This window comes from Pan troglodytes, chromosome 17 (genome assembly GCF_028858775.2).
Source record: "Pan troglodytes isolate AG18354 chromosome 17, NHGRI_mPanTro3-v2.0_pri, whole genome shotgun sequence".
Lineage (NCBI taxonomy): Eukaryota > Metazoa > Chordata > Mammalia > Primates > Hominidae > Pan > Pan troglodytes.
Window position 1 is genome coordinate 19,737,949 of NC_072415.2, and position 27,287 is coordinate 19,765,235.

Consider the following 27,287-nt stretch of genomic DNA (forward strand, 5'->3'; position numbering starts at 1 on the left):
GCAAATTCTCACATTTTCTGTTTTCTCCTTTGGCAGACATCTGACCAATTTGAGCCTATTTTGATTTCCTGAATGGTCAGTGTCTTGTGGGCTGGAATATTTGTGTGTGTGTGTCTCCGATGTCATTTCTTCTTTGTGGATTATTAAAATAAATTCATTTCCCTTAGTCTTTCCTTTTCCCATTTGCAAAGACTTGTTTCCTTTGTGTCTGTGCTTATCAGTGTCTTGTCTTGAGGTAGGCGTTTAGGGTGAACAGCAGTGGGTGTCCCCCTCCAAGGAGTGCTCAGCCTCCCGGGCGTTAGTGACGCCTCAAACCTGCGTTAGTGACGCTCAGGCTGTTTGTTGGGAGCGGCGCACAAGCCCCTGCTCCGCTGGGCCCTCGGCGTGCCTGCCTCTGCCTCTCTGCACCCTGCAGCGCGGCCAGCAGGGAGCGCACCCGGGAACCCCCAAGAGTTCCCATTTTCACTTCTTTGCAGGATGGTAATGGATCATGGACGTGCAAACAAAACAAACTTGGAGAGCTTCAGAATAACAGTGAGTCTGAACAGTTGTCATTCTGATTCAGTGGCTTCCTGTTACTGTAGCTATTCCTATCTATCACACCATTTCACAGAGCTCTACATATTTTACCTCTAAATCCAAGCTACAAACAAAACTAGCTTACATTTATTAAGTACTTGCCAGGTACTCATCAAAGCATTTAACATGAAGAAATGCACTTAAATATCAGGATAACACAAAAATACAAGTACTATCAACATTTCCATTTTATTGATGAGGAAATTGAGGCTTACAGGGATGAGGCTTAGCTAATACGTGGTAAGCCAGGATTCAAACCCAGGCTGATTAACTCCAGGCCCCACACTCTTACTGCACCCAGCACTGCTTCCTACGTATTTAGCAAGTATGTTTTCTGTGTCAGGCACTCTGCTGAAAATTGCATATGAATAATGGACAAAACGCATGGGGCTTTCAGTCTGCGGTCACAGAAACGAATAAACATACACACACACAAAATTTAAAGTAGTAATAAGTGTTATGAGGAACAAGAGAAGGACACTGAGAAATGGAACAATGAGAGGAGGAGGGGGAGGGAAAGGAAGCTACAAGTTCGGTGGTTGGGGAAGGATTCTCTCAGCCCCACCTGGTGTTGCATTCCAGACCCCACTAGAGACAGTGCTGGGTCAAAAAGCCAGGTGAGATTGAAGAATGAGAAGAAGACAGGAAGAGCGAGCTCTCTGGGAACAGAGACCAGATGTGTGAAGCCTTACGAAAAACAAAGAAAAAACAAAAGGAAAGAAGAACTTGGTGTTTTCATGTGGAGTGAAATCAAAACCATTTGCCCTGCTACATATCCAAGACATTCAGCCAATATCAATGCCCACTTCTAATCCTTTTTAATACAGAAAGTGTATTAGAAATAAATGCTCGTTGTCTTTGGCCTGGATCCATGACTACCCTGCAAGGAAGTGTTGTCAAACCACATTTGGGCCACCCTGAGATTGTGATTGGCTGTGAAACAGGATTGGCTGCAACACATTCAACCAGAATGGCCCAGCCCATATATCTGTCTAAATCTTGCAAGTACTGCAAGCAGACCTAATGGAAGACCTTGTCTACACTGGGCGAAGGAGACCCAGAGCAAGGATTCTTAAGAGGTGCAGTCATCTGCAGAAGAGAAAACACTGGCTTTGTGGCCCAGCACTTTCTGTTGTGGGGCCTGGAACACTATGCCAGCTGGGGCTGAGTTCTTAAAGGTCCTGCACTAGACCGGACATGAGTGGAGCCATGGCACCGTGGCTCCATTATTTACCAACATGTCCGGAGCTGAGAACTGTGCCTGAAATATAGTGAATGCTCATAAGAATTGTTGCATAAGCTGAGAAAAATCATTTAGGTGAGTGGACAGAAGGAAGAGGAGTAGCTCAGCCATTCTACTTGGAGAATAGAGGAACTTTCATAGCTTTTATTGAACATCTTGTTTCAGATTATTGGTTAATTTATTATTTTGTTTTGTGTATTAGTTTGTTTATGGGTTGCCTGCCTATGGGTTTATTAAAAGAGAAGGGAATACATTTAGATAAGGAAAGAAAGACTGCCCTTGAAATGTATGTTCTTGGAGAAATCATCAATGCTTTAAGTTGTCTTGGTCACTGAACAGAACAAAAAGCCAACCTAGTAGAAGTTCTTAGTTCTCACCTTTGTGCCTTTCCCAGGCATGTGATGAGCACTGGCTGCTTGTGGCCACAGCTGCCCTTCTCAGAGGATGGCACTTGGTTGAAATGAGGGGGGTCCTCTCTAGGGAGGTTATGACCCCACCTCATACCTTAGGCAGCTCTTGGCCAATGACTGACTGACAAAGGGGCACAAAAGCCTGCCCCTTTTCTCAAAGTGTGGCCATCTCTGTAACGCCTTTTACATTTCCAGGTGCTCCCTGTGACCGGGCTGAGGCTCTAATCTCTATCACACTCCCCGTCCCTACTTAGCTTTCTTCCCCTGCCCACCTGCCTCCCTCATCCCTCTCCTCCTGAGCTCTTCCATCAGTCAATCACTTATATAAGAAGCCTCACTTAGGACCTGCTTTTAGGGAACCTGAATAAGGCTGGTAGGGTTCATTGTTCTCCCAGACATTGCTTTTCTTTCTGTCTGAGCTGATCCCCCAGCTGGGGATCCATTTCCCAAACTCTGTAAGCCTGGGGACCTCATGCTTACCACCTTATCTTTGTGCCTATGGATGACTGTCAAGGGAAACATTTTCTCTAGGAACTGCATTGCTAATGGGATCAAACATTGGCAACATATCGATCAAGTCTCCTTTTCTTTTTTTCTTTTATTTAAGACAGACTTTCACTCTTGTTGCCCAGGAAGGAGTGCAATGGTGCAATCTCAGTTCACCGCAACATCCACCTCCCAGGTTCAAGTGATTCTCTTGCCTCAGCCTCCCAAGTAGCTGGGATTACAGGCACACGCCATCACACCCAGCTAATTTTGTATTTTCAGTAGAGATGGGGTTTCTCCATGTTGGTCAGGCTGGTCTCGAACTCCTGACCTCAGGTGATCTGCCCGCCTCGGCCTCCCAAAGTTCTGGGATTACAGGCATGAGCCACCGCGCCCGGCCTCAAGTCTCCTTTTCTATTGCAGTGTTTGTTTTGTCACTGGCAAATAGTCCTTCCCACGTCCCATACTTTTCTTTTTAATTGGCATATTCTTTCTTTCGATCTGTCAATGTCTTAAATTGCAATAGTCAGACTATGTTGGCTTGTGTCTTATTTTCTGTACTTAAGGTAACTTTGCATTCTGACTTCACCAACTTTATGTTGATTTTATAGCTTGGTCCTCAAAGCGCAATCATACTCCAATCATTGCCATGTGCTGGGGGATAAATCCCACAATTATTACACTAAATTCGTGAAAAGGTTTGAATTTCACTGTTTGCTCATTTCACTTCTGGGAATGAAACTCCGTAAATACTTTCATTTGTCAAGAAATCAAGAAAGACTTTTATTACAATGGCTTACTTTCTGAAAGGTATGTGTTATTTTAAGGATAACAAGAATCTGCAAATTGATGTTCCCTGAATATGACTTGAGTAATATAGTAGTTTATGTTTGCACAGAAGGTGCTGACTTGGATGGAGAGAATATTTCAACTTCTGGCTCTTAGTAAAGTGGTAAGCTAGAAACTTTTGCCTGGCTTCATTCCTATCTAACTCCCAGGAATGATTTGCAAATTCATGAGATAATGTCTGAGAACCACTCTGCGCTCTTAAGAGAAAGGAGCCAGATAAATGTAACGTATCATAATTAGAGCCACTGCATTTTGCTTAACTTCCACACTTCTGGGAAAATGATTAAGCGACTTGGCTTCTTCCTTTCCCAAAGTCCTTTACCCAGGTGCCATATCCTTGCTGTCTATATAGTTACAACTTTACCATTCTTTCTGTTCACACTTCTTCTTCATTTTAAGGAAAACAAAAATACAAAGTTTTAGGTAACCCACCTTAGCTAGGACAGCTCCTGAGTGCACAGGCTGGGATTTGAATATAATGCCTCCCCCCTACTCATACACTCAGATTTTTTTACTATAGAGGATAAGAACTAGCTTCCCCAATCTCAGTCATTTCATGTACTGAGAATCTGCGGGAGGTTAATGAGGTTGAATGACATTGCGGCAGGTGCACTCATCTTGTGGTAAGGGATTCGGTACTGAGCATTCTCATCTCCCAGTCAGTCATTCTTAACACGTTCTGTAGTCCCTTTAAAGCCCTGCTTTCAAGAACCACTGTGATTACAGTGATCTGTAAATGTATGTCGTGGTGGATCTTAAGGTTACCCCCCAGCCAGGACATGGGTGCTGAGGGGTGGGAGCACAGCCCAGGCCCCCTGAAGAACGCAGGTGGTGCTGCACATGGCACCCATCAGCCTGCTGTCCTGGGGCGCTGTGGGCAGTGGAGAGGACCTCAGTCCAGAGTCTGCGGATCTAGCTGCCGGAACTAACTCTCCCCACACTCGCTGTGAGACCTAGAGCAATTCATAGACCTTCATGCAACTCAATCCCACATTGGTTGGGAATGAGGCAAAAGGTAGTTTGGAGGCAATCTCTTAACCTCTTAACAATCTCCTCAAAATGCAACTGGAACATTCTAAGTACTCAGTGAATATTCTGCTTTCTTGTCACTGTTCTCTTCTTCCAGCTTGGAAAGTAGGCTTGGGACTAGACGTGAAGCTGCCATCTTGCATACATGAAAGCCATCATGAGGAAGGATGTCAGTGGCTCACAATGAAAGGACGAAGGGACCAGAGCAGCTCAAGGCGCTGGGGATATTCTGCTGCTGCTGTGCCAGCCTGGGATGGCCCATCTCTGCACAGCCGGCATGTGAGGAAAGTTCATTCACGTTTGGTTAAGCCACCATAGCAGGGTTTCCATAAAAGCAATGATCATTTCATCATATCTAACAAGAATTAGAAACATCAACGCTATCAAGAAATATTTGAAATATGTCTTATTTAATGATGATCCTTGCCTGTGTGTGGTGTGCCTTAATTTATTAGGTAATAATAATTATATATATACACACATATATGTATATATATTTATATTTATATATCTCACTATTTTATATATATACTCATATATGTGTGTATATATCACATCCTATATTATAAACATATATATAACTATTAACTATTACCAAATATAGATAACATATAATCTTATATATATAATTTATAACTTACAAGTATATAAGTACTCATATGTTGGATCATATGCACAAAAGCTTTTTCTGATAGGTGTGTGTGATCCAGAAAGTGTGGAGAGCATTTCTCACAAAGTCTGTAAGTGCCATGGTAACAGTTACACAAAGCTATGTAACATATAGGGCATAGATCTTAATAACCACTCTGAGAAAGAAGGGTAATTCATATTAATGCTCAGGGTTTATAGCTGCCTAGTTCCGAATTTTTCCATGTCCCTTGGCAAGGGAGCCATGGAGGCAATCGCCCTCCCACACCTTCTGAGATTTTAGCTCACAGCTTTATGCCACTTTTCCATTCTGAATGGAAACTTCTTTGTGAAATCACTAATGTTAACATGCCTTAGGAACTATCTTATGCAGCCTATCGTTCACTCCAAAGAGAAAAGAAATGTCCCAGAGGTGGCTGGGCGTGGTGGCTCACGCCTGTAATCCCAGCACTTTGAGAGGCTGAGGTGGGCAGATCGCCTGAGATCAGGAGTTCGAGACCAGCCTGGCCAACATGGTGAAACCCTGTCTCTACTAAAAATACAAAAATTAGCTGGGCATGGTGGTGGGCGCCTGTAATCCCAGCTACTTGGGAGGCTGAGGCAGGAGAATTGCTTGAAACTGGGAAGTGGAGGTTGCAGTGAGCTGAGATCACGCCACTCCACTCCTGCAGCCTGGCGACAGAGCAAGATTCTGTCTCAAAAGAAAAAAAAAAAAAAAAAGAAATGAAAGAAAAAGAAAAGAAATGTCCCAGAGGCGACTCTCCTTGCATCCAAGATTCTACCAAATTGTTGAATCTAATAACGTTTGCCCTTCTAGAGCATAAAACAAATGGAATTAAAGCTCATGGGGAAAAATATGCCCAACGTGTGTTACTGGTTGGAGGATTCTCCTCAAAGCGGATAGTTTAAAAATAAAAACATTAATAATTATAGTAACAATGATAACATTACACTGGTTTGTTTAATATTTCATAATTAGCAGGTAAAGTAGGTTCAAATGTCTCACTTTATTTTTACATCAATCCTAGATGTGAAATTGGCTTGCTTATGCATAATTATGAATCAGTGTCATCATTTAATTACTACGAGAAAATTCAATGGTATAGGAACTTAATCACACACAAAATGGTGATTGCCCAATAAATAAAATGTTGCCACAAGCCAAGGGAAAAAAAAAAGGGTGAAAATGCTAAAATCCACCATTCGGGCCTGGCGCGGTGGCTCACGCTTGTAATCTCAGCACTTTGGGAGGCTGAGGCAGGCAGATCACGAGGTCAGGAGATCGAAACCATCCTGGCGAACACAGTGAAACCCTGTCTCTACTAAAAATACAAAAAATCAGCCGGCCACGGTGGCGGGCGCCTGTAGTCCCAGCTACTCGGGAGGCTGAGGCAGGAGAATGGCGTGAACCCGGGAGGCGGAGCTTGCAGTGAGCCGAGATCACACCACTGCACTCCAGCCTGGGCCACAGAGCAAGACTCCGTCTCAAAATAAATAAATAAATAAAAGTTGATATACAATAGTTGTACATCTTTTTGGGGTACACGTGATATTTTGGTACCTGTACATGGCCATACCGTCCTGAATGTGCCTGATCGCCTCATGCCATTTCTTACTCCTGTTTCTAACAGCAAGTGTTAGCCAGACACTTATGCTGAAATTGATGACATGCAAGGAAAGGGGAGAAAGGACACCCCTAGCTCCTTTCCCTGTCAGCCCACTCTTAACTCGCAGTAAGCCAGAGGCAGAGAATGTTGGTAGAATGTGAGTATATCAAGAAGTGAAATAAAAACAGTTGAGTTCATTCCATGCGGTCTGTCAACTGTTTGCTAAGAACAAAGTGCATATGCCTGTACAAGCTAAACAACACAAAGTGTGTGATTTCAATAATTCTGCATATGAGTTGAATGCTCTTATATTTATTTGCATTTAAAACTGACATTGTAGAATATAAATATTTATGGTTAAATTATGCTAATAATTTAAATAATTTTGACTTTTACTCACTTAGAACATTAAATGGCCATATAAAGTGCTATGGCAATTTGAGAGAGAGAGGCCGTAGAAGAAAGGGAAAACCTTTATATTTAAGGATTCTGAGCAGCACTTTTTTTTCTGCCTTTTGAACAAGGAGCCCACATTTTCATTTTGCACTGCAGCTCACAAATTTTGTAGCTGGCCCTAGACTCATCTGAGGTGGGAGAGCAGTTATCTGACAGAATCTCAAAGAGTTGTCACTGTTTTGAGACGCATAACATCAGAAACTTGAATTTTGGAAAAGACATTTTATAAAAGAGGGGTTCATTCACCTTTAATTTTATAGCATGTTTTCTTTTTTAAAATGGTTGCTTTTCTCAGCTGTGTTAACAGAATACAAGAAAATGCATTTTTTCCTTCATCAGAAAGAGAGAAGGAACCCCGTGCCAGTAATAATCCAGGCAAGGGGACACAGGGACCCCCATCTCGCTGAGGGATTTTGATTCCAGAGGTTTTGCTTCTCACTTGACGGGAAGCACACTGTTGTCTTCTGCTTATTTTAGTAAGGGGACTGTGATGGTTAATACTGAGCGTCAACTTGATTGGACTGAAGGATGCAAAGTATTGTTCCTGGGTGTGTCTGTGAGAGTGTTCCCAAAGGAGAGTAACATTTGAGTCAGTGGACTGGGAGAGGCAGACCCGCCCTCAATCTGGGTGGGCACCATCTAATCAGCTGCCAGCACGGGTAGAATAAAAGCAGGCAGAGGAACGTGGAAAGGCTAGACTGGCTTGGTCTCCCTGCCTATATCTTTCTCCTGTGCTGGATGCTTCCTGCCCTAGAACATCGGACTCCAAGTTCTTCAGGACTCTTGGACCTTCAACCACAGACTGAAGACTGCACTGTCGGCTTCCCTGCTTTTGAGCTTTTGGGACTCGGACTGGCTTTCTTGCTCATCAGCTTGCAGACAGCCTATTGCGGGACCTCACCTTGTGATTGTGTGAGTCAACATTCCTTAATAAACTCCGCTTCATATATACATCTATCCTATTTTTTCTGTCCCTCTAGAGAACCGTAATACAGGGGCCATGTCCTCACATCCCAATATGAACAAGCAAAACTCTTGTCTGAAGGACCTGAAAGAATCTTAGATGAACCCATGATGTTTATCTTGTCACTGGGCAAGCCAGAGAAAGTGTCACGCTGACCTACGGAGAAAAGCTTTTCAGTCAGGAAGTTCACCCTCAAGGTCTGCTTTCCTGTTTCAGGAGTGTGGCTAAGCATTTGCTCATGCCCGCCAATGCCCTCCACTTACAGAGGAATAAGTGGATCACAGGAATGTGCTCTTGGCCCGAGGAATTGCATCTCACTGGCTACAGTATTGCTGCAGGCCCAGAGGGCATCTACACATTTGCTCTGCCTGTACACAGATTTAAAAGAAAGCAGATTGAGCACACAAAAACCCCAAAGTGGGAAAACCCACAAAACCCAGAAAGGTCAAGCAATTTATTTAGCAACATTTCAGCAAGACGTTGCCAGAACTGAAATGTCCCAAGTCTCTTGACTTCCTGCCAGTGCACTTTGGGTCTCCCATCTGAGAAGCGAACAGCAGCATGAAGACAGGACACTAAAGACAGCGAACTCCAGGTTTCCTGTGTGACAGTCCTTATTCCTGTGATCTATGACTGCCTATGTCGGTTGTTTTGCTTGTACTTAAGTGTTTACTACTGTTTCAATTTAATGGAAAATAGAGAAGCCTATAAATTGGAAACCATATGACCTGGCAAATGGTTTAAGCTGTGTGGGACGCCCAGTTGATGGAATATGGAAATTTCCTGTGAACTGCTCTTAAATCCTTTAACACATAGTACTCTCTGCTGCCTCTGGGATGTCATCTGTTCTTTCTGCCTGGGAACATTATTCCTTCTCTTCTCACCTAGGTAACTCCTTTATTCAGTCAACAAATATTATGCCGTCTGTACTATGGGCCCCATGCTCTTTTAGGTCCTGGGGATACAGCCATGAACAGCAAAGTCCCTGCCCACTTGGAGCTTACATTATGGTGAATCTACACTCACCCTTCAAGATGTGACATACATCTCCTTCTCAAGGGATCTGTCCTCCTGTGCCTCCCCCAGAGGAGGTTGGGTTTACCATTTATACTCTCCCCTAAGGCCCAATACTTCTTCAGAGTTCTTTGCAGGCATGTATTATTTTCTTCATTATTTATATATAGTTGGTTAATGTCTGTCTTTCATTGCTGGATGGTGACCTTATGAAGGCAGTGGCTGTGCTGGTTCTGCCCACTGCTGTATTTCTGAGCCCATCAGCCTGCAACATGGGCTATAATCAATGTTTGTTTGTTGATTGTGGCTAATTGCATGCTTTCTGCTAAAAGTACTTGTATTTTTTCAATATACTTCTAGCCAAAAGGTGGCACTGCAGGAGAATAAGTGAACAAAGCTTCAAACTCGTTAACTGTAATCATTGGATGGGATCCAGTCAGTTATAGGCTAGTGTTAGAACTAGAAATAGCTTATTTCAAAACTTGTACACACGCATATCCATACACATATTCGAAATCTCAATAAAACCAATGAATGAAAGTCACCTAAGCTTATTAAGAATATTAACATTTCTATGACCATTGCAGAGATCCAGATGCAGTTACAAACACAGCTAGAATCCAAATTATGATTCATTAACTAATAAATATCTATTTAGGACATGGACAAGTTGAATTTTTTTATCTCAGTGGTTACAAGTAAAGAAAAAAAACCTGTAATTTTTTTGGTTAGTAACTTGCTTTGACTTACTACAATTTCATTGCAAAATTATCCTCCAAATTCCAGCTCCCTTCCATAAGTCTTCTTATAGCATGATAAGCCTTTCTGAAAAAATGATATTACAACCAGCAGCCTCTTCAAAGGCTTCAGCAACAAATACACAGACAGCAGATAGACAACTGCTAGATAAAAATCTGCTCACGATGTTGGCTGTAAATAATGAATGGTGGTTTCCATGTTTTAGCATTGGCCACCTGGGTGCCTGTGGTGCCCAAGGCAAGTCACCAACTTCAGCAGAGCACCCTCCCCACAAATCGGAATCTCTTCCTTTATGTGTTTACCTCCAAAAACCAAATACAAGTTTACGTGGTCCTTTTATTTTTATATGAGATATTTCTGATGTGGTTATGGGTGAGTGTGTATGTGTGTGTGTGAGATTGTGTGCACATGCCTCTGTGTGTGTGTGTAATGGAAGTGTGTAAGTAGAATATGATTCACTTGGAAACAATATTTTGCTTTATATTCTGCTTTATAGATGAAATTTTATCCATGTCCTCATATCCTCCAATCTAGTTGGAAAGATAAGGCCCATAGACACGTCGGTTAGCTGCGTTTTCAAGGTTTTTGAACTGCAGATACAAATCAGCAGTGTGCTTCAGATTCGGCATCCATATTACAATTCACAAACTGCAGTTAAGGCTACAGTATACATTTTACGTAGGCTTAGCAGGAAGATTCCACCAAAGGGCCAGATGTCAGAGACAGTGAATTTCACTGTGCGTTGCTCTGATGAGGGATAACTTCTTTAGCAGAAGTATAACCAGACCATGTCTCCTGCACATTATTAGAAGTTGTCTAGGTCTTTGGAATTTGGAGACTTCGAAAATACTTCTGCTGTAAACATTAAATTGATAGCTTTTTAAAAATGTACAACCTCAGCATATATTAGCAAAAAGAAGAAAGCCATTCAGCTTCCAAGTTTTCTTAAGAATAAGAGCCAAAATCTCTGTGGCTTCTAACAAAAATAACTTCCAAATAAATATTGTGCCTTATGACACAATGATAATTATAAATGAGAACTAGAAATATATATATATATGTAAATTTTTTAGTTAACATATATGTAAGAAAAACACACGTGACCAATGCTAGAAGATATTCTCCTTAATTAAGTTGGTAAGAGGTACCACATTCTCCACAGGCTGGATGGCATCAATGGATTTTGGCAGATTTCACTGAACGAAGAAAATGCCAGGTTGACAAACTTTATATTCCTTGTGGGAAACATTGTTTTGTAAAGTTCCCATTTGGGACAATATCCATCTCTGAGATCTTCCAAAGGAAGCTAACAAAGTATCCCAGAGAATAACAGACATAGAGCTAAACATGACCCAGGGCTAAACACATTATCTGTGTTTTCCTAGTAAGCATGATACAAAAAAATTAGTGTTTGGGACAAAGATCAAGTTTCTGAATGATTTTGTCAATCAGTGCAACAGTAAACCAAATTTAGAAAAGACAAAAGCTAGGGCCAGGTGCGGTGGTTCACCCCTGTAATCCCAGCACTTTGGGAGGCTAAAGCGGCTGGATCACCTGAGGTCAGGAGTTCGAGACCAGCTTGGCCAACATGGCAAAACCCTGTATCTACTAAAAATACAAAAATTAGCCAGGCGTGGTGGTGTGCGCCTGTATTCTCAGCTACCTGGGAGGCTGAGGCAAGAGAATCGCTTGAATCTGGGAGGCGGAGGTTGCAGTGATCTGAGATTGTGCCATTGCACTCCAGCCTGGGCAACAGAGTGTGACTTCATCTCAAAAAAAAAAAAAAAGATAAATCTAAACAGGTGAGATGAAATGCACACAAGGCAAAAAATGACACACTATGGAGAAAACCTTGAACCCTTATGAAAATGTTGATCAGTTCTTAAACATATTGCTGGGAGCATAAACATATTGCTGTCTGTCTCACTGCAGGTCACTGTGCTTTAGCATAATTGTTTGATAAATGTAGAATTAGTTCTTGTTTTTCAACAACAACAATAACAACAATAATAGGAATAATAGCAGCCAATATTCATTGAATGATTACTATGCACCAGGCATTTCTCTAAGAACTCTATAAACTGTCTCTATCTGTGTAGATTCCATATTGGGTAGGTTTTACTGCTTTCCTTAACTTACAGATGAAGAAACTGAGGCACTAAAAGTCTCAATAATGATCAAAACAAGTCATTGTTTGTCATTGTGGATGCAGAGAGGCATAGGGTGTCTGGTGCTTAATTCATTACCAGGGTAAACTGGTGATTATACACATCAGGTACCCATGAAATATCAAAATAATATGTCCATGAGTATTTTACATGTTTGATTTCTCCCCAAAGCATTTTTAAACTCACATACTCTTTCAAATTTTGGACAAGATTCTGGCAAACTTTGGAATAAAGTTTGCCAGGCAAGCAGAGCTCCCGAACGGTGATCAATACCCTCATGGGCTGGTGAGTCCTTAAAAACTAACCTGTCTAGACACCAGATACTGCTTCTATGAGAGCAGGGAAAATTGAGGGTTAAACAGCCCTTGTAAAAACAATGCCACTGCTATGGATATGTATGCTCAAGTCAAGTCCAGTGTGAAAGAAAATACAGCTTCAGAAAGGTGGATGAGGTTTGGAGATGCTAGTTTTGAAAGCCAATGGACTATTTTCTGAGTCTGATATGAAAATGAGGACAGCGGTCTTCACCCCTGACTGCATACTTAAGAATCACTTGAGAGCTTTAAAAAAAATACAGGTGTGGGGGCCCCATCACAGACCAATTAAATCAGGATTTCAGGGAGTGTGGAGACTGAGCGTTTTTCAAAAGCTCCCCAGGTGACTGCAGCATGTAGCCAGCATGGAGAAGCCTATTTCAGATGTAGTCTAGACCGCTGAAACTTCCCCTTGAGTACATACGTTGGAAGTCTCAGAACTGGGATGTAGTTGTTAAAATCTCTAACGCCCCAGCAGCCAAGTTGGTACACACTGTGGCAGAGAAAGCTCGAAGTTTATTTGGTAAGACCACCCACCTGCTGGGAATCTTGTGCCTCCCAGCTTATGTTATTCTGAAAGAGAATTATTGTGAAAAAGTCTAGACAGTTGTTAGTATGGGAAGCCTATCAAGAACATGAGAAAGTATTCAGAGAATACAGAATTCATGTGATGACACAGTATTATTTAAAATTCAGGAGTCCTTCACCTATTAGCTCCCAAGAATGAGTCGTACATGGGGTGAGGTGGGGAGGGCATGGATGTGAAGGCAGACTTATGAACATCAAAATTAGTGGTAGATTTATATCAGGCTTCTACAAACAGGTTACACAAACCATTTCTTGATAGCATTTCTTGGTGACTGGATGCTAATTTAAGTTCTATCGTCTCCTGTAGGTCTGCTGTTGAGCTCATGACTACGCCCGGGTTTAGGTGCTATCTAAGCTTCTTGAGGATGGCAGAGCACATGGGTGGTTTAAGTTTCAGGGTGTCTTCACCATATGCCAACTGTCTTGAGTCTTCATTCAAAAAGCAATGGTTCATAGTTTTTCTGTAATTCTCAAGAGAATTCGTGAAGGCACCTGAGCTCAAACCACAAGCTTACCCTGTCTCAAAAAAGGGATGTCCACAAAAGCGTTTCAAATGGCTAAAAAGACGGGGGTTTGCCTGTTTTTCATCAGCTCACTGCTCTATCCCCTCCAACTAATGCAAGCCAGGAATGTAGGTGCGGAAGGGAAGCCAGGTCCTTCCCAGTGTGTCCTCCTGATGGAATGCCAGTCCTGAACAGTCCTCTCTACAGATGCTAACAGCCTCTTCCTCCATGTCCGGAAAGACCCCTACTGTGCTCTAGCAAGTCTCCTCCACTCTCGGATAACAGTTAAATAAAAGACCCAGGCACACTGCAGTCTCCCAGCTAGAGCCAGATTTCTCTAGATCTTGCCTAGAACAGGCAAAAAGCAGTGCACTAGGAGAAAGGGAGAATATTCTCAGTGCCAACGCTCTCTTTCCCCAGAGCCACGACAAGCAAGGAGCAAAACTGAGGTGAAAACGGAGAGTTCCCCCAAATGCACAAAGTGGGTGCATATCTGTTGGGGAAGACCCGGGATTTCCCCGAGTCTATTCAGAATGGCAAGTTCTTGCTATGTGAAATATGGGCAGGGTCAATGGTGTAGATGAATTCAGCTCTATTCTTCTTAATGCCAGTGTGCACCTGTGGACCCAGCAGAGGTCGGGGTCGCACAGGACTCTTCAAGCCCCTGGCTTCTCTCCTGCCGGGCCTGTGCGTTTCCCTCGGACCTTAAACGGTTCCCTGGGTTTGGGCAAGCTCAGGGCCCGGCCGGGTGGACTGGATGCCAGGGTGCACCACCGGAATGACAGGACCACGCAGAGCCGCGGGGCTGCGGGAGCCAGTGGGGCAGGAGTGCTCGCGGAGGGCGAGCTAAGGCGCGCAGCCCACTAGCAGGCCAGGCCGGGTCTCTCCCAGGCGCGGGAGCCGCGGGTGGGGGCTTGCCCTCCGCGCCGGTGCAAGGCTCTCACTTCCCCAGCCGCTCAGGGGCGGGCTCCGCGCGCGCAGGCCCCGGAGCCGCCATCCCATTGGCCGGGGGACACGCCCGTCCCCGAGTGAGGGCTTCGAAAGTTTCATTGAAGGTGGAGAAGCGCGCGCCGCCGGGGAGCCCCGGCTGCGCCGCGAGGGCGAGGTTGCAAGGCGGCAGGCGGTGGTCGCGCTGGGCGACGGGACGGCGCTGGTTTTTCTCTTGAGTTTTAAATTGAGGCGGTGGAGGAAGGAGTGGGAGACCCACTCACCCGATATGCGCTCTGGTCTCCATTTCTCCCCACGCTCGCGCCGTTCCTTCGAGTGAGGGAGGGACTCGCAGCGCCGCCCGCGGACCGGACCCACAAGGCGAGCCCCGTGGTGGCGGGGATGGTTCTGCGCGCCTGGCAGCTCCCACCCCGGTCTCTCCGGCCCGAAGCTGGGGGGCGCAGGGGCTGAGCTGCGCTGCCTCTCGGGGATCCGCCGCGGGCCGCCTGGGGACTGGAGGGCGAGACCCGGAGCCCGCCGGGCAGCTCCGAGAGCCGGGGCCGAGGCCAGAGCGCGGCAGCCTGCGTGGGCAGCGGAGACGAGGCCGGGCAAAGGAGACGCGGTGGCTTCAGAGGGGCTTCCAAGTAGAAAACTCCCCGGCCGCCCCCAAACGACGCCCCGGGAGCCAGGCGGGAGCACAGCACGCCCTTCTTGCCCCCTTTGCTCGCCGCGCCGCCTCCCAGGACCCTCCCAAAGCGTCCCTCTCCAAGGCCCCGGCATCAGCTACCCCTGAAGAAGCCGCCGCCGCTGCCGGATCCAGGATTCACACTAAATGGGCCGGCCGCAGGGGGCCGGGCGCCGGGCTAGGTGGCCGCCAAGAGCCTGGTGAGGGGCTACCCAGAGCCCGGTGGGCGAGGGGCGGCCAAGAGCCCCGGGAGCGCGCCCTCGGGGCGGAGAGCGTCGCGGCCCGCGCCGAGGCGATGCTCGGGTGGCTGCGAGCTGCCGGCGGCGAGAGGCCATAGACGGGCATGGGCCTTGCGTCCCACCACCCCTAGGGACCCTGGAGCCTCGCCCCTCTGCTCCGACTCGCCGGACCGACGCGATGGCCTCAGAAGTGGTGTGCGGGCTCATCTTCAGGCTGCTGCTGCCCATCTGCCTGGCAGTAGGTGAGTCTGGTCCGCTTTCCGAGGACACTTGAGGAGGACGAGGGGGGCGCCTGGGTGGGGGACTTCTTAACAAAGTGAAGGGCTCTGGTGCTCTGGGGTTCGATTCGGGAGGCCAGCGGCGTCAGACGCGCGCTGTCCCTGGTGCACAGCCTGGCTATCTCACTTCCCACTCTGGGGCGCGCGATCGGGGTATCTCTTAACAGGATGCTCGGGACAGGCATGTGCTGGAAACTGTTTATGTTGAATTTAGTTACACGTGGATTTTCTTTCGTGGAGTACTGACTTGTGTACTAAGGATGGCCATTGCTGTGGCTGGAAGGCGGATGCGTCCCCATCGTAGGTACAGTCAGGCTCCGACCTGAGCCCCAGTGACCCTGCAAGCACAGCATGCTGTGCCTCCAGACGGCCCAGAGGCCATCTCTCCCAGACCCCAAATCCCAGCAACCGTGAAGGAAGAAGTGAAGGACTCCAGTCATTCAAAAAAGAAAAAGCGGGACGAGGTACAGGGAGACAGTGCCTTGACGTTTCTTACTTATTTTTTAAAACCTCCACAAAAGCCCCTACTACAAAAGTACTGGATGCTAAGGCTATAGACCCCCAACACCTAGTCCCGCCTCCCAGCGGCCGCCCTCTCCAGATTTTAAAGGGTTAGAAAGCAGAGTTGGAACTCCTTGGGACTGGCAAGGGCTCAGGGAGGACCGCAAGGGAGCCTCCTCGACGCCCAGACAAGCGTTGCACCGTTTCCCCAGGACTGGCCTGGCGTGCAAAGCAACTGGGGGCTGCGTTCTGGGAGTCGGACCGTTTCTGAGCTTCTCCTCAAACAGGCAGTGCCTGTGACATTGAATTCCTCTCGTAAGAATGCCGGGCCCTGGTTCTTTGCTCTCCCTCTCACCAACAAGAGCTAGGAAGTAGAGCGCTTTTCACCAAGTAGTAACTGTATTTACAGAGGGCGTGGCCTTCGCAGAAAAGGCCACCTTTTTGCATCTTGACCGAGGTTGATGACTCTGCATCTTGACCGAGGTTGATCACACCTGTGTTAAATGTTTTCTTTGTGCAAGCAATCGAATGGGGGCTGTAGCGTGATTGGTGAGGGTCAGGACAGTTCCCGGGAGAGTTTTTGTAACACACTTCGTGAGTGAAGAATCTGGGAGGCGTCTTTTCAACAAACCTCAGCGGAAAACCCAGAAAGGCGCTCCGAGTGGAGGGAAGGTGTGGCCAGGCGGGGTCCCGGGGCAGCAGGAGGGACCCACGAGTGGATGCTGGCCTCGTTCTCTACTTTGCAGTTTGAGTTTCCATTTTGCAGGGGTCTAGTCTCACTCGCATAGATGAAGAGCTAAGCTTCCACAGAGCGGATATGCACCTCTCTCCCCGCCAGCTTGAAAAGCGATTTGGGAAAGGGATTCTTCAGGTGCCTTACACACAGAGGGTGTCACTGCTCAGGGATCATCTCTGTATCCTAAGCGCTTGGCACTGTGCCTGGCACATTTACTATTTGTGAATTGGAAGCTAGTGACCGAGTTAACAAAGGGCTTTTAGCATGAAGCGTGATTTATGGTCTTCAGTGCAGACCGGGGAGGGGTCCTGGGGAGTGGCACTAAGGTTAAAGGCCGCTCTGCTCCCTCCCAGTCCCTCTATCCACCGTCCTCCTCGCCACTGTTCCTGGAGGATGGACACCCTCTTCCCCATCCCCCATCCCGCTCTCCAAGGGACAGCAGCTCACTGTGACTGTTGGAAGAGTTAGGCATGTGGTTCCCTGCAGCCAGCTCGGTCCACTCTGTGACTTGGCACCAGTGGCGGAATGAAGTGCCAGCAGCGATTGCCTGCGACCTTGCCCTGAGCATAGGCTCTTGCAGGTTGGGCTCCCTGGACTCAGCTCACCTGCCTCCAAGCCCCGCGGATGCTGGGGTTGGGGCCTGTCAGTCCTACTAAAGGTTGGTGGCCTATGCTGAAAACTCCTTCAGTAGGGCTGTAGTACTCTGCCCTCCCAAGGGGAGCTGGCCTGGCTCACAGCACTCCCAGCTTGGGTTGCTGGGCACAGGGGCTTGGGGCGGTGACTCGAAGCCAGGGTGGAGGTGGGGGGACTGGGGTCTGGATTCAGCCCTGCCTCTCACCACTGGGACCCCCACCGAGCTTCTTCTGTGGTGCCCGCACACTGTTCACCTCCTGCTGGCTGGCTTGTGCCCCAGGGCAGGCTGGGGGCTCCCGCTGCCTGAGTCCACTTTGATCCTGGACTTTTTGGGAGGAGCTCGGCTTCCAGGGGCGACAAGATAATAACCTTGGCCAACATGCAAACTGCGTCTTGCCTCGGGGACAGCTGAGTCTGCCCAGGAGATTCTGGGGCTGCCTTCTTTATCCAGCTCATTCTTCAGGACTCCCACACCTCTCTGGGTTCAGGGAGACTAACCTGGGTGTGCGAGTGTGTGCATGACTGTGTAAGAGTTTGTGTGAATGTGAGTTTGAGTGCATAAGTGTGAGTGTGCACATGTGTTATGAGTATGTGTGAGAGTATGAGTGTGTAGGGGGTTAGAAGGTAGTGGTCCCCCTTGCTCAGCCTGGAACCTGTTGCTTTCCCCTGCCCTAGGAAAAGCCTTATCCAGGAGAAAGCAGAGGAGGTGGACTGGCCCCTGGCTGGAAGAGAGCCTGAGCTCCCTGGGAGACCTGACCCTAGTGACCCCCTCACGTGTTGGGTGCTTAGAAAAGATAAACTGCATTCTGGAAAATTATCGACATCTTCTAATCATGATACTTACTTACAGGGATGAAAGAGGGCTGAGCAGATATGCCACCTTTTATTTGAGCATTTGATTCTTTTCTGCAAGAAGTGGAGATTTCCAAGGTTATTGGAGGGTTCTGGTCTGCCTACTCCCAAGGTGCTACTAAGTCAAATATTCAGGTTTCTCTCCTGCGCATAGTGAGTGCAAGGGTCTGCTTGCCATTAGAATCGATTTTACATTTTAGCCATCTATTTTTATATCTGGAAAAGGCAGCCTTCAAAGCTAAGCCTTTGTAGAAGCTTACATATTTTCCTTTAAACTCATTTATTTAATACTGATGTTGAAATTTTCCTGCACAGAGATTCCTAGTGTTTTTACTTAATGATAGATGTTAAAAATTAACTGCTATTGTGTTTAATATAATGGTTACAGATTTTTTTCTTTTTCCATATAAGAGAAATTTTAAGAGAAGTGATAAGTGAAATCAGGCCTCTTCAATGCAGATGTTATGTGATTCGTGAGTGTTAAAAGCAAAACAAAACCATAATAGAATATGTTATTTACCATCCAAAATGAACATCCTGTGATGGATATGCATATAGTCATAGCCACCAAAAACTTTAAATATCTCCCAAATTATCTGTGACTAGTTGCTAAGTCATCTGACTTTTTTTCTTACACATAATACACAAAAAGGTAAAGACTTTCCATATTATGCAATCTCTAATAATTATAACTGATAATTATTGAACATTTTACACATATTTTACATTTAGTTTCTTTTAACAGGATTCTACTATACCACCCATCTTTAGGTATATGATTTGAGATTTTTTCAGTCAAGAATGCACTGGTGTATTTGTTTTTAATTGATGTTCCTGACTATTTATTCCATCTTGCCCAGTGTTGCCTGGAGTTCCCTAATGTCTTGGCTGGAAGAAATGACTTACATATTTTCAGGGGGAAGAAAGGGGAAGCCTTGCTTGGGGGAACAGAGGATTAGAGATCATGGCTGCCCGTCCCCTAAAACAGGCAATCAGAGCTTAGGAAAGAGCAGAGCAGAAAGGGGGACTGTGTCCCACAAACAAGAATCAACCAATCAACTAGTGCTCTGAAAAACAATATTCCAATCCAGAAAGAATCTCTAAAACTTCCTTTAAGGATAGTTGGATTAAAATGTGAGTAAAAATTTGGGCTCATTTTTGAAATATATTAGATATGGCTATCTAATCATAATTTTCTCTTTATAGCATGATGTATTTTCCTGTGTAATATATATCATTTTGAAATCACACTTCCACACAGTCCAAGAATTACAAATGGAGCTAATGTCTATGTGATCAGCATTGGCCTCCCCTATTGCGGTAGCTGTAGCTCTCAGTGGTAGGTGGCTGCAGCTGCCAAAGGATTCATGGAAGGCATTTAAGAAAGTAACTTGCTTTTCTGTCACACTTTCTCAGCCTTATATAAGTAGATACTATTTATCAAGTTCAGAAATGAAAAAAGGAACAGTGGAAAGGATTGGAAATTTAGAGCTTATTTCTAAAATAAAATATTTCATCCACAGAGACGGGCATGAGCATGTTGTCTCCTGAGCTGTGGGTGCTGCAGCTATGTGTCCATCCTGTTGCTTTGTAAGTGTGTGTGTTTCTTTACGGGTGATGTGTGTTTGTTCGTAGTCAGAGATAAGCAGATGGCTTTGGACTTCACCTTTGAGGAAGGATGGTGTTGCCACTGGGCAGTTTAAGAGACTCTCATTGACCTCATGGCTCTGCCCTTCACTGTATGATTGTGGAGTTCCTTTTGTTTGTTTCTCTTTTCTTTCTGTAAAATGGTAAATAACATATCCTATTATGGTTTTGTTTCGCTTTTAACACTCAAGAATTACATGCATGGTTGTGAGATAGTGTGCACAGCACACCTTGTATAAAGCCTGACACACAGCAGGCGCTGCCTTACCTTTATGAAGATGAGCAGAGAGCAGAATGCTCAGGCGATGTCTCAATCAAAATTAACAGACTAGGAGGTAAGAGCATGGGCCAGGAGAAGGCTGATCTGAGGATGTGGGATTCACGGGAAGGCAACTTAGTGCCTTCCTAGAGCCAAATTATGTGAGAGAGAGAGAGTGAGAGAGAGAGAGAGTGTGTGTGTGTGTGTGTGTGTGTTAGAGATTTTTAGTTCTCAGGATTTTTCTCACCAGTTTTACTCAATATTCCAAATCTGCAGTTGCATTTTTCTGATTAATAGGACTTAAAAACAATATTTAGAACAATTACATATTGTTCTCACTAGATCAATACTGTTAACGTTTGCTTTTGTTTTTCAGCACCATTTTTGTAGTCTTTATTTAATGTGATTTTATTTCTAACATGTCATTTTCCTTTTGGGTCCTTGTGCTACTAACAGTTAATTGTATGTGAAGTTATGTAGTAATGATGTGTATAATATGCTTTTTTGCATAAATATTCAGGAGAACTTAGAATAGCATAAGCCATCTGGATGTTGAAGAACAATTGATGAAGAACAATATGATACCATGTGTATAATCTACAACATTACAGCTTATAAGATTTTTTATTTAAACCGTTGTCTTGAGGACATGGAATCAGTCAAAAAAAATTCCCATTGAACTGAGGCTAAAAACAAAAATATTGGAAAACTTTTTCTTTTTCTTTTTTCTTTTTTTTGAGACGGAGTCTTGCTCTGTCACCCAGGCTGGAGTGCAGTGGCGTGATCTCGGCTCACTGCAAGCTCCGCCTCCTGGGTTCATGCCATTCTCCTGTCTCAGCCACCCGAGTAGCTGGGACTACAGGTGCTTGCCACCACACCCGGCTAATTTTTTGTATTTTTAGTAGCGACGGGGTTTCACCATGTTAGCCAGGATGGTCTCGATCTCCTGACCTCATGATCCCCCGACCTTGGCCTCCCAAAGTACTGGGATTACAGGTGTGAGCCACCCTGCCTGCTCCTTTTTTTTTTTTTTTTGCGATAATCTCACTCTGATGCCTAGGCTGCAGTGCAGTGGCGCGATCTCGGCCCACTGCAACCTCCACCTCTGGGGTTCAAGCGATTCTTCTGCCTCAGCCTCCCAAGTAGCTGGGATTACAGGCGTGCACCACCCCACTCCGCTAATTTTTTGTATTTTTAGTAGAGATGGGGTTTCACCATGTTGGCCAGGCTGGTTTTGAACTCCTGACTTCAAGTGATCCTCCTGCCTTGGCCTCCCAGAGTACTGGGATTACAGGCGTGAGCCACTGCGCCTGGCCTGGAAAACATTTTTTAAATGTTTGGCTGTCAGTCGAGGTTTGTCATATTCCTCAGAGCTTCCACTTGACCTTCCAGACCTGTCTAGGACGTGGCAAAATCAAAATGATGAGAAGTACACACTCAACATCGTGAAAAGCCCGTCAGAGACACAGTGTCTAATAATTTCATAATTTCTTAACTGTCTAGTAATTATCTAATAGGCATAGAAAATTTAGCTAAATTATTTTTAAAATTTAAGAGCAACGTATAGCTTTGCATTTTTTCAATGTGTTGTTGGGTTTTTAAAAGAAAATATATGTAACAGTTACCAGCTTATAAAATGTTTTCATTGCACCTGCAGCATATACATATAAGTTTTATTTGCCTTGCTTTATCATATAGGATGGTGATGTTTTCTGATTATGACTTGCTATTTTTAAATTCCCCTTTTGTGCCGTACTGTTTGGGCACAATTCTGCATTAAACTAGGATATTGTGGATGGACATATTTAAACTCCTTTTGTATATGAACTTGCAAATTATATTTTATAAAAAAGGGATGGATTTGGTCTATCTATGAGGTTAGTTCTGCAGAAACTATTTAGGCTTTCTGTGGCCATTTCACCAGTCACCTGGAGGGGGAAGCTTCTGCTGAGACCTTCACTGCTCTCTTCAGGAGTGATTTCATTCTGCAACCCAAACTCAGGTTATTGTCGCCTCAGTATTGTCGCCAACTCTGAACTCTCCACCCCACTTCAGATTCAACTTGGTCAACACCAAGCATCCTGTCTCCCCGGGGCCTTCTCTGGTGTGCTCAGAAGAGTTCTAGGTCAAGTGAACAAGCCGTTCGTCTGCTCCTTAGCCTGCACATTTGTGACGAGACTGTGGGTGCCACTGCTGCCTTGGGTGCAAGTGCTGTCCACACCAAGCACCTCGTTCAAGGGCACGCTTCTAAGTTTTGCCCTTAAGTTTTCATCTTGGTCCACATACGTGTTGCGTGGCTCTACATTCTGTGCGCCCCGCAGCATGCGGAACCTCAAGCCTCCAACCTGGCCTCTTGGCCTCATTCCATCTTTACCCTGTGTGGTGCTAGATGTGCCTTCCCCTGCCCTAAGCCCCCCAGAATCTTCTTCCGAGAAGCATAGTTGGGGCTTTTCTCAGTGGGCAATTACATTCCAGCCTTAACCTTGGTCAAACCAGTCAATCCACTGTTGCCATTCTTCCTTAAATACACCACTTGGTCATTAGCCCAACAGGCTTGCAGTCCTGACTGGCAGCAAATAGGCTCTTTTCTCCAGTTGATAGAAGGCCCCGTCAGTCAGTTCTAAGCAAAGACAATTCTGTTCTTCTTGAGTTCTGTTTTCCATGTAGGTTTCTCAGCATAATGATGCTTAGATAAGACAAACTTAGTCTGTCTCCCCTGATAGTCAAGATGTAGGTGATTGGAGCGGGTATGTTAACTCTGCTTATTGAAGTTTCCCAGGGCCGCAGCCATACTCTTCTATCCCACGTGGGTTGCGCTCATCTGCATGGGTCAAGACAGCCTGTTACCACGTCCACATCAAGCTGAATGCTGGAGGTAGGAGATGCAGAAGGAACACTCCTTCCCCACCCTCTACGGGTACAGCCAGGAAGCTGCAAGAATCACTTCTGCTCACATCCAGTTAGCCTGAGTGTAGGAATCTTCTCCACCTACCGTACTGTAAAGGAAGCTGGGAAATGTCATTCTTATTTTGGTGGATAATGTGCTCAGCTAAAATGGGAAAGGTAGGTCTGTGGCCATGACAGAGAGTGGATATTAGCATGCAATAACAGTATCATCTGTGCCTCCTGTGGGTGAAGGTACCTTAGTGTGCCTTGCAGACACCACTGACATTTTTCTGAGGATCTACGCTAACACCCATCTTTGTTTCTAGACCTTAGCTAGACTCAAGTCCCTAGGCATCTAAAGATGAGGCACAAAGTATGACCCATGAGATCTATACTCCAAAATAACATGATTTTCTCAATTTAGACATAAATTAGAGGAAAGTGTGTGGGAATGGGTATTAGGGTGTGGAATAATGATGCAAGGAACATGAAATTGGATCTGGTCAGTGTTGTACCTCCAGGGCTTAGAAAGGGCTCTGACAGTTTGGTTGGTGGCAGAAACAGGCACCAAAAGGTGGCCTACACTAAATGAAGTTGAAATGCCAGAGCTACCTTGGTATGCTGTAGTGGAAGGGATCCAGAGGCTTAGGGAGATTGGGATGTTACAGTGGATTTATCATAAAAGATCTGCTCATCCACCTTGGGAGGGTGCAGAGGACACACTTTCACCAGAAGTATGGGGAAAAAAATGGGAGCCTCAGGTGTCCATGAAGAGCTCTGGGGCTGCTCTTCTCTGCAGGTCAGAGATTGCAGTGGAAGCTGCTGCCACTGACTGGGGGTCCTTAACTGCATTGGGGATGGTTGGATCCCAGGTGGCAGGGGCCATGTGATCACCAAAGACCAGGTGGGTGCATTGCCATCATGGAGAACAGCAGAGTCAAAGCAGCAATCTGAACAGCCTGACTTGAGAGTCCTACGGCGTTGGGTAGGTGGTCATGGTGTCCCTAGAAGAGAACTCGATGGGCAGTCTACTGAATTCTGACTCGATCTGTATAAGCAGAAGAGTTCTAGATCAAGTGAACAGAAGTCTATCTTGACATACCAAAAGAAAGAGTCACGGTCCCTCAATCACTTCCCAGATTTGAGTCCCAGAACCCCTTAAAGGAAGGGGAGGCCGGTGACCCTACTACACTGCTGATTACATTTTTATTTTACTTCTCCCAACCCATTTCTTTGAGTAACAAGTGTCTTCATTTGAAGTGTAAATATCTGTGGAAAGATAAAATGGCTATTTATTACCCATATATTAGGTCAAATAGCTTATTTGCTCCCATCGTCTAGGTGGGATGGGATGGACATTTTAAATAAATGGGAGAGAGAGTATTTACATTGTGGGTACAGGTATGATCTAGATGCCCACATATTTTTTAGGGCGTCATAATATCACTGGGCAATTAGGGGCTTATCAAGATGACTTCCAACACAGAAAGTAGCACATCTTTCTCAGGGCCTGCTCTACACACCAGAAACAATACAAAAATTCTTTCTCTTCCTCCTCCTTTTATTTGCATTATATGGTTTCTGATGTTCAAGGTGAAATGTACTATCTTGACTAAGAGCCCCAGCTCTAACGCCAGATTATTTGAGTACTGATCTTGGCTCTGTCATTCAGCTGTGTGACCTTGTTCAAATTGACCCCTGTTTTTGAGATATTTCATCTGGAACAAGGTAATAATAGAACATAGCTCAGAGGATTGTTGCAAACCTTAGATGTCAGTGCTTATAGAGTGCTTCGAGCAGTGCCCGACATACGGTAAATACTCAATAAATAGTTGCTTTTATGAATAGCTCCAGATTCAGAAGTTAGGCACGATTATGAGTAAAACATTGGCTAGTGTGAGTTCCTTCTCATCGAGAGCAGCACAGTTTCAATGGGCAGATAACTTAGAGAACCAATCAGCTTACGAGAAGCTTTGGAACATGACCTGTTGAAAGTTGAGAATGGTCTTGTCTTTGCCGTCTTCTCCCCAATCAGATACATCAGACAGCCTCTGTGCTATGGTTCATGGTTACCTTTGAAACAACGTGACATCTTTTCTCCTTTAATTCTCCTTCCCAGGCAGAAGGATTTGTTCCTTCTGTGCTCACCCGCCACTTTGCATACTCATTACAGAATGTTGTATTAATATTCAGTTGTAGGAGCACTGTCTTGCCTTCTATGTGTCTGTAGGTTCAGGGACCTTGTATAGTCCTTGTTGATATCCCCAGCACGGAACTTACTCCTCAATATACAGATAGCAGCTATTTCAAAACATCTTTTGAGCTGGGTGTGGTGGCTCACGCCTGTAATCTGAGCACTTTGGGAGGCTGAGGAAGGTGGATCACCTGAGCTTAGGAATTCGAGACCATCCTGGGCAACATGGGGAAACCTCGTCTCTACTGAAATACAAAAATTAGCTGGGTGAGGTGGCACATGCCTGTAGTCCCAGCTACTCGGGAGGCTGAGGCATGAGAATTGCTTGAGCCCCAGAGGCAGAGGTTGCAGTGAGCTGAGATTGTGCCACCGTACTCCAGCTTGGGCTACAGAATGAGGCTTGCTCTCAAAAAACAAACAAACAAAACAACAACAACAAAAAAACACTATATCTTTTGGATTGTAGGTTTTTCAAATTGTGAACATAACCTCTGATCATTACACTTCAGCTACCCAGCAAGGACTATAACACACAGGAACACTGAAGAAATATTTACCAATTGACTAAAACATTCACTGACTAATTTTTGTTTTGAACATCTCAGAAGTCTGAAAATAGAGTTAGATCTAGTTTCCTATAGCGATTGGTTTTTAAGTCTTTGAATATAAAATTTATAACAGCCTAATATATACTCTGTGACTTTCATAAATGTGAATTGTATCAGGATGGCAATTAACACCTTTTACTTGCTTTGCAGGGAACAGAGAAGGAAAAACCCATTTGACAATGGTAAAACTTAAGTCACATCCTTGAAATGCATATTATTTTTAAAAATGTTTTTAGCTCTCCTGGAACCACACAAATCGATCTGTTTTCTCTTGTGGTCAAACCCTCTAGGGCAGCAGTTTGGCCACAGGTGCAGAAAAGGAAGAAGGATGAAGACCCTTAGCAAGCTGGTAATCTTGAACTGAAGCACCATGGAAGTGAATTAGAGAGATGGGCAGAGTTGGGCCGTCCCTGCTCCTGCCATCTCCCTCCTGCTGCTTTCCCTGGACTGTCCCTGCCGGGCAGCACAGCCTTTGGCATTGCTGCAGGAACACGGACCCCTGCTAGGGAACCTAGGCAGCACTCAGGTTGGAAAGGGCCCTGGTTTGAAGGTCTAACGAACAAATCTGGATCCTGTTCATAACGAGCTATGCGACTTTGCCAAGTTACAGAAACTCTCTGTTTTTCAATTACATCATCTCTAGAATGAGGTGTTCAAGGCTAAGAAATATTTTCACAATTCTCAGGGTAATATTTCTGCACATGCCTTTTTTAATATTAAAAGGTATGGCCATAAATCACTGCTTTTTAACCTACATGCCGGAATTTTTATATCTAAATCGCTCTGGCCTCCTTAATAACCATCGTATGTACATACACTTAGGACTTGCCCTCAAAGAAAGGTTAGGAACTGCTAAGAACAATAATTTTTTTTTTTACCATGTTAGAGATGTGGTTCAGGATTTTACAAAACAGTTGATTATGAAGGAGAGACATTCTAGTTTAGGTTTTGAGCTTCTAATATTTCGATGATCCTCCCTCACCTGCTCCTAATACAGAATCATGCAGACTGTGCACACCAGTGATGGGAATAGCATGAACAAGATGTGTGAGCATGTTTAGATTCGAATTGGCTTTCTGTATCTGCAGAGATAAAGGAGCTTCATCACCCATAGCTTATTACTAGACATGCCTTTAAAGAAAACCAAGCTACATTATAGTTAGCTTGGTTTACATTAATTGAAGCTAAACAATCGTATAAGAACACAGGACGATATAAACAAGAT

At 45.1% G+C, this 27,287-nt stretch overlaps 1 protein-coding gene and 1 long non-coding RNA gene across 7 annotated transcripts in view; both read left to right on the plus strand.

Moving 5' to 3' along the window:
* The first annotated feature begins 370 nt into the window (after positions 1-370).
* LOC134808669 (uncharacterized) lies at positions 371-5,018 on the plus strand. The gene is made up of 2 exons (XR_010152095.1): positions 371-534; positions 4,694-5,018. It is a non-coding gene; the product is annotated as an uncharacterized LOC134808669 (long non-coding RNA).
* Positions 5,019-15,590: 10,572 nt separating this feature from the next.
* PIEZO2 (piezo type mechanosensitive ion channel component 2) overlaps positions 15,591-27,287 on the plus strand; it is a 478,008-nt gene continuing 466,311 nt past the window's right edge. For all 6 annotated transcript variants that reach the window (XM_016933287.4, XM_016933289.4, XM_054671877.2 and 3 more), the window contains exon 1: positions 15,591-15,710. In XM_016933287.4, coding sequence (XP_016788776.4) covers positions 15,647-15,710 — 64 coding nt within the window. In that variant the 5' untranslated portion in view covers positions 15,591-15,646. The remainder of the gene's footprint in view (positions 15,711-27,287) is intronic.